The sequence below is a fragment of the Haliaeetus leucocephalus genome, unplaced genomic scaffold, assembly GCF_000737465.1.
Source record: "Haliaeetus leucocephalus isolate CR32 unplaced genomic scaffold, Haliaeetus_leucocephalus-4.0 Scaffold373, whole genome shotgun sequence".
NCBI lineage: Eukaryota > Metazoa > Chordata > Aves > Accipitriformes > Accipitridae > Haliaeetus > Haliaeetus leucocephalus.
This window is the reverse complement of record NW_010972809.1, coordinates 9,494,504-9,509,859: the sequence shown is the minus strand read 5'-3', so window position 1 is coordinate 9,509,859 and position 15,356 is coordinate 9,494,504. Positions and strand designations below refer to the sequence as shown.

The 15,356-nt window shown below is 38.6% G+C and overlaps 1 protein-coding gene across 1 annotated transcript in view; it reads left to right on the top strand.

Moving 5' to 3' along the window:
• The window catches only part of GMDS (GDP-mannose 4,6-dehydratase), a 426,651-nt gene that overhangs the window by 56,044 nt on the left and 355,251 nt on the right, over window positions 1-15,356 (top strand). The window contains exon 2 of the mRNA XM_010573292.1: window positions 12,261-12,305. Within this exon, the coding sequence (XP_010571594.1) occupies window positions 12,261-12,305 (45 nt within the window). The remainder of the gene's footprint in view (window positions 1-12,260; window positions 12,306-15,356) is intronic.

Sequence of the window (15,356 nt, the reverse complement as noted above, 5' to 3'; positions counted from 1 at the left end):
CAACATCTTCAGAGCTTTAGTTCTTTTCGGGAGAATAACAAACATTGTGGAAACGACTTTGCAATTTGCACTTTAACTGCATGGCATCAGCAAGAGTAATTTGCTTTTCTCAGCCTTGCTATGCATTAAAAAAAGAAAGAAAGAAAGAGGATTCCTTTTAGTATCTTGCACTACTAGTCTAGCCAGTTGCATTGTAGGATGTGGTTTTGTTAGGATTTTCCTCAAGCTGTAAATAAACATAGGCAAAGTGAGGAGCTATCTTATAATGATGTTATTAACCTTGTTATTAACTCCTAAGACTTTAGTAAAGCATAAATACTTGGCGATAGAGAAGATTGTAAAATAGAGTGCGTAAGATACTGGTGTTCGGTTTGTTTTTCCAGTGGACATATGGGACTACCAGTCCCTGGGCTGCTTCTGGATTCCTGACCACCTTCCACAAAATGTCATTAGGACCATTGAGTTTCAACATGGTGAATTTCTCCCCATTTCTTGTGAAAAGTTAAATATAAATGAAGTGAGTGTTTACAAATTACTAGCTTTCATGAAAGGGGGAAGGAAGCAGCACGATGCTGTGGAATCATTCGGATTCTGCATCAATGAAGCATAAAACAACTGAGCTGTCAAGGGTATGGGGTGATCCAGTGAGGAACATAACTGCTTGTTTCTGTGTGCCCTTGAATGAAAATTGAATTGTCATAGATCAGAAATGCATTTGACCCCATGCATGAAATGTTTGTGCACAAATGATTCCTGATGTCTGGTTGTATGCACCTACTGGTTGTCAGCATGTTCACTAGTACAGAAACATTCACTAATACTCTTGAGACATTGTTCAGTGTATTTCCAGATGCCCTAAATAAATGCAAACAGTCCCTAAAGAGTAAGGATGCTTATCTAAAGGGTACCATGTAGTATAGTTTGATCAGGTCATAGGTCGTATAATCAGGTGCCTAAATAACAGTCCTATGCCTCTCCAAGCTTTCTAAATAACGGATAACCCTCAAGGGGAAGGATGGGAGGAAAAACGGATGATGCCCCTTCTGTTGGAATGAGGCAGAGGGAGAAGACAGATGGTTTGATGCCGACTAGCTTAGTTGATGCGGTGGTGAAGAACTCCTTAAGGGGTGCTCAAATTAGTTTTCCATGTGCGATGTAGTTCAGTATGGAAACTTCCTTTTTCTATCTACTTCGAGCATATTGTAGTGATTCAATGCATAAGCATTTAAGATTCATAAGGTGCAATTTCTTGACTTCTATCTGTTGCCCTTATTTGCTGGAGGTGTTGGCTCAGCCCAGGCAAAGGCCAGGTGGCAGGTGAACCTGCAAATAAGGCGCATGAAGACTATTCCAAATAGTCAGCTGCATGGTGGTGCTAATCTGTAATTCTTAATAGCATTAAAAGGAGGACCTGTGTACTTCATTTTAGGAACTCCTTATGTACACACATATCTGATAATCTTCTCCTAGGGGGCTTAGAGTATTGTTCAAAGAAAAGAGCTGTTCTGAGTCCCCACGTTTCTGAAAATGAGGCCCTCTTGCACTTTGCTGTTCATGTTTACATCTGATGTTTAACGAAACCAAAAGTTCTCTTCCTGTGCCTGCTATGGAAATTTTAAGTGTTTCTTAAGAAAGATAGGATGCCAGTGATGTTTGTAACAAAACCTGCATATTCTCTTCACATTTTGCCTTTTTGCAAAAAAGGCTGTGTTTGTTCAGTTGGTGTACCCTCATGTCCCTTGGCAATTAAATTAAAGAATTTATGAATTTTAAGCAAGTAACATTGTGATACTGTGTTGTTTGCCTTTGGTAGGTTGTTACTGATGTAACCAGGAATACATGTAGCTGAACGGTTTGCAAAGTAAGTGAGACAGGGAGGTTTCCGTAGTATTTCCTGTAGTTCCTAGGGTGCAAAGCAATTCAAACGAACTGCAAAGAAACCTTGAGATTAGAGGAAATTACTATGAATACAGACAAAAATGACTAAAATGTGTCCTATGTACTCAGTCTCTCCACAGCTTGTAAAGTCAGTTAAATTTAACGAGTTTCAGGTTTTGTGGAACAGCAAATGAAAGAAGTTAAAGTAAGAAATGTTTGTGACAAGCTCTTTAAAGTAATTTGTTTTGATGCTTCCTAAAGGCTCCTTTGTGAAAGTTTTGAATAGTTCCTCTGTTTTCAGAGATCTATGCAAACCTGCATAATTCATTGCAACAAAACTGATGTGGAAATATTTAAGCTATACAGTTGCTTTACCTTGATATGTCTCTGTCCTAATCTTTATTAGGAAGCCGTTCATGAAAGCTAGCTAGCTAGCTAAAGAATTCTTCTGATGACTGCACTTGAAGATGGTACAAGGGGTTATTGCTAACTCAAACTGCAGGTTATTTTTAATATTGTATGAATTGAAGGAACGGGTATTTTGCTGGTGGTTTTGTAGTAGCTGTCTATTCCGAATCCTGTTCCTGACAGATATGTGATTGCTCGCTTTCCCTTTCTAGTTTCCCCTTAGACAAGAACCTTGGCAATTAATGAAACTGGGTGGGTTTTTTTTCCCCTTTTGAAGCTGACAAGGGAAAGCTGTGAAGTTGGGTACACAAGGCATTGTATGGTATCTGTAAATATAAGGATGACCTTCTGCAACCTTCTCTGAAAAAACACTGCATCCTTTTGCTATCGCCTAGATAATCCTTATCCTGCTTGGCTTCTCGCCACCAGGAAGCTCAGTCCATGTGGCATCCCAGTGCTTGATTAGCAAGAGCGGCCACGTGGAACAGAGGTATCAGGGTCTAATGTACAATTTCAATCAATCTATACTTAAGTGTCCTGAACATGAGTGTGTTTATTATATAGTTAAACATCTTCACTAACTGTTGGTTTTGCTTACAGAGAAAGGTGGGTGCTGTCTGAATTAATAGTTCTGTTTGTTCAATCAGGTTTTACCACAGAGTCCATGTATTTAATTTATTTACAATTATACTATAGAACATACATTGTGTATTAAAAAAAAAAATAAATCCTAGACTGTAAAAAAAAAAAAAAAATCCCACTTTTGAAGCATATTTACTCTTGCTTAAAAATATCCAACCAAATGTGAGCTGCTTCTGGGCATAATAAAAACGTGTTGTAAAACATGGAATTCTGGCAAGTGTTATCTTTGGAAAAACTAGTTAAAAGCATTGTATTCAAATCTTTGTAGACTGTGTCTTTGACTTTTGCTAATTGTTTCTCTAGGGTTTTTTTTGTGAGAACAATGTTTTGGAATGCATAGGAAGAACTTGTCTTAAGATTCCTATCATTTTTGTTTGTTTTTTTCAATGAATTGAAGTGTAGCTTTATGTATTTAGGACTCAAAATACATAACAATCTCCTGTTATGGGGAAGAAGAGCATGTGTGTAGAGTGAACATTTGGGAACAGCTCTGAAGAGCTCTCCTGTTATGTTTCTCTCCTGTTACTGTTTTTTCAGTTTCTCCTGAAGGAAAGATGATACAAATAGCCAAGTAAAGAGAGTCATTTAAAATGTAACATTTTGGTCCAAATATTGATATTCTTTCAGAAGAGTTTAGCTTTGGGATTTCTGTGGGATTTTTCTTGTTTATTTGTTTTGAAATGTCAATTGGATATTTCTTTTTCTATTCTACTGCATAAGTATCGGGAAGTTTATTGCTGTGATAGGTTTTTGTTTTTTTTTAATTATTTTTATTGTATCTTATTGTATGCCTTCCTGGTGTAAAGAGAAATCTGAGCTCCCCGGAAAAGTGGAAGGTGTTGGGGGCCACCTTTTAAAGACCTCTGTTACTGTAAATTGGGAAGTGTAAGAACCTTGAAATAAAAAGGTGGGAATTGCATAAACAAGCAGAGTTTCTGAAAAATCTATCTGTGCTTCAGTAGGTGGCAGACCAGCAAAAACTGGGCTCTCACCATGCTGACTGGGAGAGGCAATACCTAAGAGAGTAATGATCAGTTGCAACACAAGCTGTCTTTTCCTAGAACTTGAAATGTCCAGGGAACAGAGTGGTTTCTCCCATGACTTGCAGACCATATCACTGCAGGAGCAGTGCCGCTCTTCCACCCCAGCAAATATTGCAAGACTGAGAGCTGTTAAAGCTCCGACATACCAATCAGGTATTCCTGACTGCATTTTCAAATTTCTAACCGTGCAAACATTTAAGAAAATAAAAGTTGTCTCACTGTGCGTTACTTCTCTACTCCAATTGGAACATGCTTTCTTTCTGGTTTTATGTTTCTCTGTAAATAAGTCATATTTCAGACTAAATTGCTATTGCCATGTGTAAAGCTGAGTACAGAAGAATGAATTAAAACCTTTTTTCCCTGTAGACACTCATTTACGTCTCCTTCATTAGGCTTTGGTCTCACGCAAACAAGATAGCAAGTGCGATGTTTATTTTGGTTTCTCTTAAATAACTGACCTCGCACCCTGTTAGGAAACAATGTCTTGGGCTAAACTTAAAGTAACATAAACTCAGGCAGTGAGCAGCTGTAGTAGAAAGCCTGCTGAGCATCAGTGTGAGAAGCTGACGTTACAATGGTGAAAGGAGCTTTAACCTCAGCAGCTGTAGTAAGCTGCTGCAGCAAAAAAATAATAGATATTGTTCTGTCTGGGAGTGAGGTGGATCCATTATTTCTGGTAGGATGTGTGTTGAGCTATGGTCATAAATTCAGGTGGCTGCCCCAGTTACAGTAACAGCCATGTTACTGCTTTTGTTTTGGTTTTCCTCTGCAGGACGTTAAAGGTAAAGGTGGCATGCGAAGACTTCGTATTTTCCTCCTGTTGTCACTTCACAAAATTACTCATCTGTCTTAAACATAACAGACATTGTATCTCTTCCAAAACCATTTCTGGGCTTTATAGTTTATTACTGTGACAACTCTGAACTTTCAGATTTCGAGGTCAAAATTATTCTTTTGAGAGCGTGTCCTGCAGCTTAGTCCTGGCTTTCCCGGTGTCTTTGCTCTGTGCAACTAGGTTCTGTGCATTTGGGTTTCCACTGGGCAGTGTTTGGGGTTAGTTTGCATTTGTTGCAGATTGAGGGGTTTCCCCCTGAGTTGGCTGCAGCAGTGTTAGTCACCTAATGGGGCTGCTGGGTTAGTGTGAGTACTTGAGGACGGGCATGTCCAAAATGCTCGTAGCTGCTGCTGACTGGAGCTGAGGTTACTATTTTGGAAAGGTGAAAGACCAGCTGATACCAGTAGCTTTCTGAAAGCAGGAGGAAATAGGGATGGGCAAAACAATCATCTTGTGGGTTTTAAAACTGTTACGGATTTCCCATTACAAACACTGTAAGTAGAGGTTTTAATTTTCTTGTGGACTGTTGTCCATATGATTTGCATTTCCATGTTTATAGACACATTCCTCCGATCCCTGTGGTTTCACTAGTGAGACAGAAAAATACAGCTAGGTTTCTCTCATTCAGAGTTCATAACTGGTTTGTTTTATATTAGTATACTGCAGACATTCATATTTGAAGAAAAAAGTAATGTATTATGGTTTATAAGATGCATTCAGAAAAAGCTTGTTCTTTAAAATCTACAAAAGGCTCTCTACTGATACTTTTCCTCTTTATAGAAATAGTTCTTTGGACACATCTGAAAACTAGTAGTTATTTTGAGTATCTGAATGTTTGAGCACACAGCCTGAGAGTTTAGGGGCATTACTTTAATTTTTTTCTAAAAAGCTATCAAGCATCTGACTGTTGTCATGGGGAAATTTGTGGTAAGTGTATTTGGAAATAACACATTAAGTGTCAGAGGTTCCTGCAATCAGGAAGAACCTTAATATACTCAGTTTGATGGTGTAACTTGTTTTTCCCAAGCTGAGATGTTGGGGGGTTTTGTGTGGTAGATGCAAGCTGTTTGATTATTGTGGAATATCATATGTATTTTAGACTGAAGACTTTATATTTTAAAATATCAACACTTTAAAAAAAATAGGAGCATTGCACTGACATACCTTAGTATTGGTAAGGTAACTTGTTGGCTTAAGTTAAGCCAGAACTCATAACTGATTGCTTCTCCTAATGGTAAGGAGCATGTTTAAATTACATGAGCTTGCTCTGTTCGTGTTGGCTGGTGCAGGGGTTTGTTCTTTAGAAGAAGTTCACAGCAGAATAGCTATAAATATTGATGATGTGAATAATATTGTTTTGGAGAAAGATAACTGGAGGGAGGAAGGAAGGAAGAAAACTTTGTTGCTGTTGTCCATAACTGCAGTTGCAGCTCTTAATATAACTTGAGTGTTTACCAGTGGAATAGTGTGTGAGGTCAGATGGAGCTCAGACTAGGAAATAACAGGGTGATTCACTTTTCCAAAGCAATTTTGCTTTTCTTTTACTTTTAAACAACTCTTAATTGAAAAAGAACAGAGTAATGCAATTAGAATGTTTTTGTTGTTGCTAGTGATAACTTTTCCTCCTGCTTAATTTTTTTGTTGTACTGCAGTTAATGCATTACAAAACCCCTTCAATTAAGTGGGGAATGTTTTAAAACAAAGATTTTTTTTTTTTAGCATTTATTGCTTTTTGACTTTTTCTTTGGACTGCAGAAACAAAAGGACACTTGTTTTCCTATTCTTACTTGGCCAGAATACAAATCAAAATAGCAAAATAACTACTGCATTTGGAGGGTGGCAGCTTTAATAAATCAGTTAAATACTTCAGAGTTCATAACTCTTCCTTTTTTCAGTGTGGAGAATTTTTTATGAACACTTTAATGCTTTACCTCGAGTATTGCCTTGAAGACTTAAGACAAAGTGCAGCACTGTTCTGTTTATAGTAGCTGCAAAAAATTACTTATTTCCTCTGTAAATCACTGGAAATGATTAGAAGTATGCATTTTTCAGCAAAAATAACATTAGACTGTATTAGTCTCTTGGATTTTTTTTTTTTGAAGGAAGGCTGTTTTGGAGTGCTACAAACAAATGAATAGTTGTTGTTATGGATTGTTATTAAAATCATTTAGTTGTTGCTTTAGAGTGGTGTGTGTTCCCTGCTCCAAAGGATCTGTCACCATACTCCAGTTTAATAAGTCACTGAAAGAGCATTAGTTTATAGCTATGCGAAAGTTTAAAATTTGATGAAGCAACAATTTATTGTGTAAGGCTACTAGTGGCACTGGTTCTGCATATTTTAATGGAAGTATTGATTATTCACTCAAACAAGGCTAAATGAAAATGGTGACAGTGCACTGTTGGTGATGTTACTGCAGAAAGATCCCTTTAAGAAATAAAAACCATGTCCTACAGCTGAATGTGTGCCTCTTCTCTCCATGCACTGTCCCCCAAACAGATTAATTGAACCTATCAAAATTTAACTTCAGCAGAGCACAGCTATAGTTTCTAGTTCAAAAGGAATTTAGAACCGCTATGAATGACCTTGATAATTGACACCATCAATAGTTTGAACTTCTATGAACTCACCTTTGTACTGTTATTCCTACAGGCATGGCAATAGCTTTACTCAATTTTGAATTTTATAAGTATAACCAACTTTGGTCTTTCATGTGATAAGCGGAAACTTAGGGCACTTTTTTCCCAAAGGAATAATGAAGTCTGAAAACTTGGTATTCGTGACACACAGAAGTACAGAGCAGATCTATAAGCATGTAGCAAATGGACAGATATGTCATCATACACCCCCATCGTAGAAATATGAAAAAAACCACCACCTCCCTCAAACAGTGCATCTGACAGTGGGTGTGTTGCATTATGTTCTCTGGCTTTATTGCTAATCCATTTGCAAATAGGTGGGCACAAGGAGGATGGGCGATGGCACAGTAGTCGGGCTCTCTTCCCTGCTGTGTTATCCGGTGAAGTGGTGCTTCTTGAGCAACCGTGTCTCTTGTGGCTGGGAGTCAGGTTTGGGAGACAGGTTGATATTAGCAGCTCTGTTGTTTCAGAAAGCAGAGAGCTGGGCTGTTGGTGAACAGTTTCTTAGGGATCTCTTTAGGGATTTCTCACAATCCTTTGCATGGCTTTGGGATTTCCTAACATTGCATGTTTGCAGGGAATGTAATTCTTTCCACCATACTGCGGGGTTGTTTCTTCTCAAATGTTTATACTACCCCCCTACAATGGGAGCCCTTTCTCTTCCACGTTACGGTCATAATACACTTGCATCACTTGTGTTTAGGTTTTTAATTCCTTTTCCCTCCCTCTGAAAAGCATTCCATATACTTCTCCTGGAGTTCTAGGAATAATAATAAAAAGAACCCTATTCCTCTTCCTCTTGGTCTCTTTTTCCTTGTTTCTTCATCCTTCTAGTGCTTTCTTCCACTCATCTTTATTAGCAGAGAGGAGCTGTGGGGAAGAGGGAGTCTCCTTGTCTAGATTACGAACACTCAGGTAGGACATAATCTAGTTCTTGAATCCAGGAGCTTTGCAGAAGGATGTTGGTTGGAACTGGCCATATCAAGGGAGGAGGATTAATGTGTTTTGCATTTGGGGTTGCTTTTACAGCCTTCTCTGAATGTGCCAATATAAATCCAAAACTAATCCACTGCAAACAGAATTTCCCTGTGTAGAACAGTGCAAAATAAAGGAGATTTGGATTGTTAAACAGGCTATTTAATTCCACTTGTTTTCAGTTTTCTGTATAAATGATCCTATTTGCTCATGGATCAAGTCAAACTTGATACTTTTTTTTTATTCTAGATGTTTGTGGCAAAGCACTGTCCAGCTCTTGTTTATGTCTCAATTTCTTCAGTCCGCTGGAAGAGGTTTTCTTTGATAGTGTGTCAAAGCTTATTGAAGTTCTTGACATTAACTACTATATTAAATATAAAATATTGCATCCTAAAGTTGTCTTACTCTAGTTTATGTGAGTGTTTTCTTTTGTCTGGGAATTTTACAGACATGTTGTAAGGCAGCTGCAGTTGGAAACCTGCTGCTGTGTGTTGGAAGACAGCTGAAGTATTATTCTTTGTGTGTGCTTTCAAACTACTATTTGGCTGAAGACAGTGTAGTGATTCTTCAAGTCTGATATGTCAGAGTGTGCTGACGAGGAACTGTTTTTAACAGAGGTGGTTTATTTAATCAGTCTTGTTAAGCTGTTTTGACCATTCAAGCTGGTCTGACGTATCTGTGCAGGGCCAAGTCTCATTGCAATCCTACTTAAAGGCAGTTTGTAGGCTATTTTCTTTGAAGACTGATGTTTTGGCCACAGACAAAGGGATGTAATTCTGTCTTCTGAGGTTTTGTTGATTTGTTACAAGGCGAACAGTAATAGCTGGGTACTTTACATTAGCAAAAGTAAGCTCTCAAATGTGACAACACTTCTAAAGTAGAATAGCGTATTGCCAATTGGAGGGAACACAGTAACCAAGCACTCTAAGCTCTATAGACCGTTGTTTTTTCACCTTGCTTTTGTGGTTGATTTTGGGGGAGTAGAGTACCCATAGCTACCTCAATGATCAGATTGGGCTCTGGCTGTACTAATGCCTTGCTGGTTGCATGTGCTCACTGCCCCTGGGGCTGGTATTGGGTTTTTTCAGCGTTAAGGAGGACATGATTTAGACCAATAGTCTCAGGGTAAAACACTCAGCGAAATAGGATGAAGGTGACTACAAGCATTTCTTACAAAAGGGAAGACCCTTCCCCCCAGTCCTCAACTTCATGGATCAGACCAAGTCATGCACTTCATCCTGGTCCATTCCTGCTCAGATGCAAACCAGGAATGGATATGGTTGGCAGCACGTGGCTTAAGTAAAGCAAAATCTGTTAACCCTAACAAAAATTGAGATTTGTTGCTAAACACCTAGTTCCTCTAATATTCCTTTCCTGGTTTAATGAATCCTGAATCTCGAATGCTCTGTTTGTAGTATAAATGGAAATCAATAGCTTTGATAATAAAATTTATATGCATAATGCAGTCCCCTATGGATAAAGGTTTGCCTAACTTAATAGAGCTTACTCAATATTAGTTACTCCTTGACCTCATTAGGAAAAGATGGAAACTGTACTATCCTTACAAGCTGCAAACTCTTTGACACTTTGATCGCTGTTCTGATTGCTGTTAGCATTGACAGCTGCTGTACTGAAAAAAGGGAGGGCAACGTGAAACCTGGGGGCTGTGTGCGATACGGTATCGCAGCACAGGACAGCATGAATCCGCATTGTGTGCGATTACCGGACAGTAAATCAGCTGTGCTGTGCTGGAGCCAGAAACCAGTAGCTTTCACACTTGCTGCCTGTTTCCCACTCATTGTAAAGCCCTGCCCTATCACTTGATAGACCTGGAAAGGAAGCGCAGAGGAAGCGAGTGCCACTGCTGGTTCAAAATGTTCCAGGGTGACTGGAAAGTTTGAGCAACGGCCTGGGTGAGAAGAACAAGACCTTATTGACAGGGTTCAATCCTAGTCAAGTCTGTTTCCCATCAACTTCCTAAGTAATCACAGCCTTTCTTTTTTCATCTCCTTTGCACTCTCTGGGTCTCCCACTTTCATCTCCTTTTCATTTTATATATTTATTTATTTTAGCGGACTGAGCAACCAAGTATAATCGGGAAGTTTTCTTCCCTCTGATCGACCTCTAGTAAATTCTGGAGGAATTACTAATGAAAAAGATGACAACTACATTAAAGGTAGTTGTCATCCCCGCCTTTGTCCCAAGCTTCTCCAGAGTTTCCATTGCATATTCTTTTAACTTCTCCTTTTGATAAGGTCTTGTTCTTTTCATTTGGTGTACAGAAATACATACTGTTCCAGTGATGCCATGGCACACATAGTTTGTCATGTTCCAGATCAACCAGTGTCACAGACTGGTGGCTGTTGGGTTATGGCACTGTAAAGTTATGTGAACACACAGATATACATGTAGTGGAAGAAGCATGTAAGCTGAGACTTTTCCGTGGTTTCAAGGTCTTCTAGACTGTGTAAGACTTTATGAAACATTTATACCATAAAGCCACTCGCTTTTTGTAATGCTGCAGTTTTAACCGTAGAGCAACATGCCCCTTCTACACTGCACCATGCCATTCTGCATCATTTTGCCATCAATGTAGTAAGCAGTCTCCACTGGCAGTCCTGCTGCTCTAGGGCCTTCTAGTGCATCTCACATTTCTTATTTCGGTATGTTATTCTCCTTAAGCTGTCTGTGAGATAAGAAAAGTTCATTTAAACTGAGGTGAGGTTTTTCTCTGGAGAAACATGCTTTTAAAAAGAGGATGAAAGAGATGTCTGTTTAATTTTGCACTTACATGTCTCTGGCCATGATCACAGCAGAGCAGATCTACATAACAGAATTTAAGCATGTAAGCATAGGTGGCATCTCATGCTTTTATAGTCTTTATGTAGCAAGTCAATTGACTCTGGTGGAATACTCTCCCATATTAAAGGAACAACCAGTTCAAAAAATCAGTGAAAAGATGCAGATTCTTTGGGCATGGGTAATATTCACTGAATTGGTTAGCGAGCATTCTTCTGGAGGGGTAAACTTTGCTGGGTTTGTGATGGTGTGTACACATTTATAAGGATAATATGACTTGCTGTATTTGGTAATCCTGGCAATGGTGATGCCAGGAAAATTATCTTATTTCAGGAAAACATGCGCTAGCATGTGTTTTTAAGTATTTGCTTTTTGGGAGTTTAATAATTTGTTTGACAAGGACTTAAAAGGAAGGAAAAAAAGAAAAAACCCTCCAAACCAAAACAACCCAAACTCTCAACCCTCAATCTATAAAATGTGAAAATGGCTTTTATTCAGTAGTATAAATACAGGGCGTTCTAGGGATATTTTTGAAAACTCAGGCAGGCAGAATTATTGCTGCCTTCAGAAAGCTGGTGGAAGCAGCATGTGTGCAAGGGAGACACGAGTGTGACACAGTGCTACAGAGGCACATTAGTTTTCAGAGTATGCCAAGCTTGCACCAATTTTTCTAGAATGTTTTTCCTTCTCTATCTCCAAAATAGTTAAAAATTCAATAACTGTGGTTAGGATATTTTGGAAAGATGTCCCTAGGCACTTTATAATGGAACTTGGGAAGAGATTCAAGAGACAGAAGTTCTCAACCAGCATTTGTAAGCAACTTATCTTAAAATATACTGCTTCTTAATCTAAAATTAACCAAAAAGCATCTATAGTATTTTTGGGTCAGTGTATAAATCTGGAGGAATCAAACTATATGCTTGTTACCCGGTCAACTCAGTGCAAATTTTTTTTTTTCTTCCCTTTTTTGAGACCTTAACCAGTCTAAATCTCCCAGGCCCATTCACTGTTTCTGACATTTTCCTATATCTTACTCTTCCCAGGATGGATCGTACTTGGCTGAATTCCTGCTGGAAAAAGGCTACGAGGTGAGTGACACGGTGACCGGCTGCGGGTTGATGGAGTCGTTTGGATGCTGCAGCTCCAGCTTCCTCTGCTTCTGTCCTTCTCTGTGTATGTTTTCCACTCCAGCCCTAGATAACAAATCAAAACTCCGGAGAGGAATGTGCAACATGGCCTGTAATCATGCCAGCTTATTGTACTATTTATCATCTAATGTCCACTGGTGGATTCCCTCTTCTCCTCAGGGTATAGCTGCTTTGCATGTTTCCCGCCAACTCAGATAAGCAGCAACCTGTGTGAGCCAAAACTGTAAGGAATTAGGGAATAATTTATGATGCAATGTACCACATAAAGGAATAAGAATCTCTTGTTTGTTCTCTTTCTCCCTCTCTCTCCACACTAGAGGCCCTTTTATTTTGGCAGTTATATTTCAGCAATGAAACCCTTGCATTTTGCTTTCTCTGTTTAAAAAGAAAAAAACAAATCAACCCAAACCCCAAAATACACTGTTAGTGTTATTTTCCACTCCTTCTCTTGGATTAATTATAGTCTTGCTTAGCACATAATTTTAATTTACCTTTTCCTTAAGATAAAGGGAGTCTGATTCCTTACTTCTTGCTGCAAAATTTTCCCTGACAAAATCGTCTCTTTTGTGGCCCAGCAAACCAACAATCACATTATTATGATATGATTTGATGGCTTTGAACTGTTGTGGGCATATATGTGAGAACGTTTGCCTTCTCAGTCATGACAGATGCTTCCAAAATGTATAATAGAAGGAAATGGGTGGTCGGATTAATATCCCCACAATGTAGTATTTTCTGGGTTTTTAGTAAAAGCTAATGCTCATTCTAATATTGGATTTTATTACTTCTGTTGTAATACAGCTTCATAGCTTAGTGAGAAGTCTCTTCTCGGCCAGCCAGTCTGTGCTTTCCATGCTTTTGCATGTGGTTAATCTTGCCTTGCTTGCTCCATTCTTTCTCCTGTTTTGTTGATTGATCTGCTTATTGGTGTTGGTTTTTCAGTGTTGTAAATCAATTATTTTTACTATTTCTTCATTCCATTTGGGGAAGAGACATAATCATTGTGGTTGCTTCTGCCACTTTAAAGGCAAAAACACATGCTCTCTCCTAGTCCACAATGAAATTGGGAACTGTGAACGGCAGCTAAAATGAAATATAACCCTTCCACAATAGAAAGGTTACAATAATTGGGTAGAGGGTTTTTTCTTCTGTTCCTCAACTCTCCATCAATTTGTTGGAATTCTTTTCTGTGTTCCCAGTTAGACCTCTGTTCCTGAATACCTGAACACAAGAGTACATGTGATAACTGATTGCCTCCCTAAGATGGCTCGTTTGACCTTTTTTTTAATTTGAATCTATTTAAAGGTCAAGCCCTATTGAGAAAAATCCACTGATCTTACATTCTTAACTAGATTAACCAGTTTGCACACATTTTGGCTTGTCACAAAGTTCTCATTTCACCTGTCCCATGCAGACAAAGGTACCTTTCATCAGGTTTTTTTACAGTAATATTGCTGTCATGGATTAAGCATTTGGCAGGTTTTCTTTCTCTTGTATGTGCATACCAGAAAAAGGAGTGGGAGAAAAAAGAGAAAAGGAGAAAAAAAAAGCTGGGTTTGTATGTTTTCTTGTTATCGCTGGATGCAACAGGCTTTCTGGATTTGTGTGTTTGCTGAAACTTTTTGAAGTCCTGGGGTGATTGCATTTAGCACATCTCATTGGTCAAATGTTGGTATCACAGTCATTCAGCTGACACAAAGCTCTTGCAAGCACAATCTTTCATCAGGCTTTGAGCTGGCAAGATTTGACTTATTGGTCAATCATTTGCTTGAACTTGAATTTCAGCATGACTTAATTCAGAGAGACATAATTGAGAGCTCAAGCAGTCTCTCATCAGGACTTTAAGCCAAAATATTTAATTTTTCTAGAAGAGTTGTAGAGTGTTTCAGTTAGCGTCCTTTAGAACAATTTGATGCTTTAAAATTGTGAAGTCTGTTTTTTACCTCGCAAAACAGGTGTTCATTTGAGTACTCAAAATATTTCCAGCATCTTTTGCGAAAATTAAGTTATTATGGGAGTGTTGCTTTTTGAAAGTGTTACTCTGTAAACATTATGTCCCTATAAATTATCCATACAGCCTATAAATAATTATTTTGATAGGGCTTTTAACTGCATAACTTTGAAAATCTATCTTCATAAATTCATTACTTGATGGAAATTTCTTTTGGGGGCCATGTTTCTCAGCTCCCCATTGATCCTCAACATGCAAATATTTTACTCGGTTCTGGAAAGTTAGCGTTTGAATTGTAGAACAAGGTACGTTGTGAGCTTTTTGTGTGGCTGGGCACACAAGATTTTATGCAAGGAAACTGGCATCATAGATTTGACTTGCAAGTTGTAAAGATGAAGCTTGTTCAGCTCTTATTAGAGATCTTGCCACCAAAATGTTACTGTTAAAGCAGCAAACTGGTCTCACTCTGCGGTTGTGTATACCTTTTTACTCAGTTAAGTTTCAGACTTAAGATGGAATAAAAAGTGTTTTCTGTGTCAATAACCATAGCTTGTGTTATGTGTAAAACAAAAATCCCCAAATAAAACAAAACCAAAACCCCAAACACTGCCTGTTCCTGCTGGTATATTCTCGCAGGTACAAGTTAACATGAAATGAGAGACTAAAGCGATGGCCCAACCCAACCAAGTGTAGGACTCATCAAAAAGGGATCATTTTCAGAAATATAGGTCAGGGAGATGTGGAGGACAGTCAGATGCTGAAGCTTGATTCACTTGTGCAAGCACAACTCCTGCAGCTGGTAACCTAAACTAACATGAATTTTGGCAGCAGGCATGGAGCTATCTTGCATAAGGAGGAAATGGGATCAGTGGTTGAACAATTTCTCTAATGTATTAGAGACAAACGGGCTTTTCTTTAATGTTAGTCAGTGTCCTGGTTTCAGCTGGGATAGAGTTAACTGTCTTCCTAGTAGCTGGTACAGTGCTATGTTCTGAGTTCAGTATGCGAAGAATGTTGATAACACTGATGTTTTCAGTTGT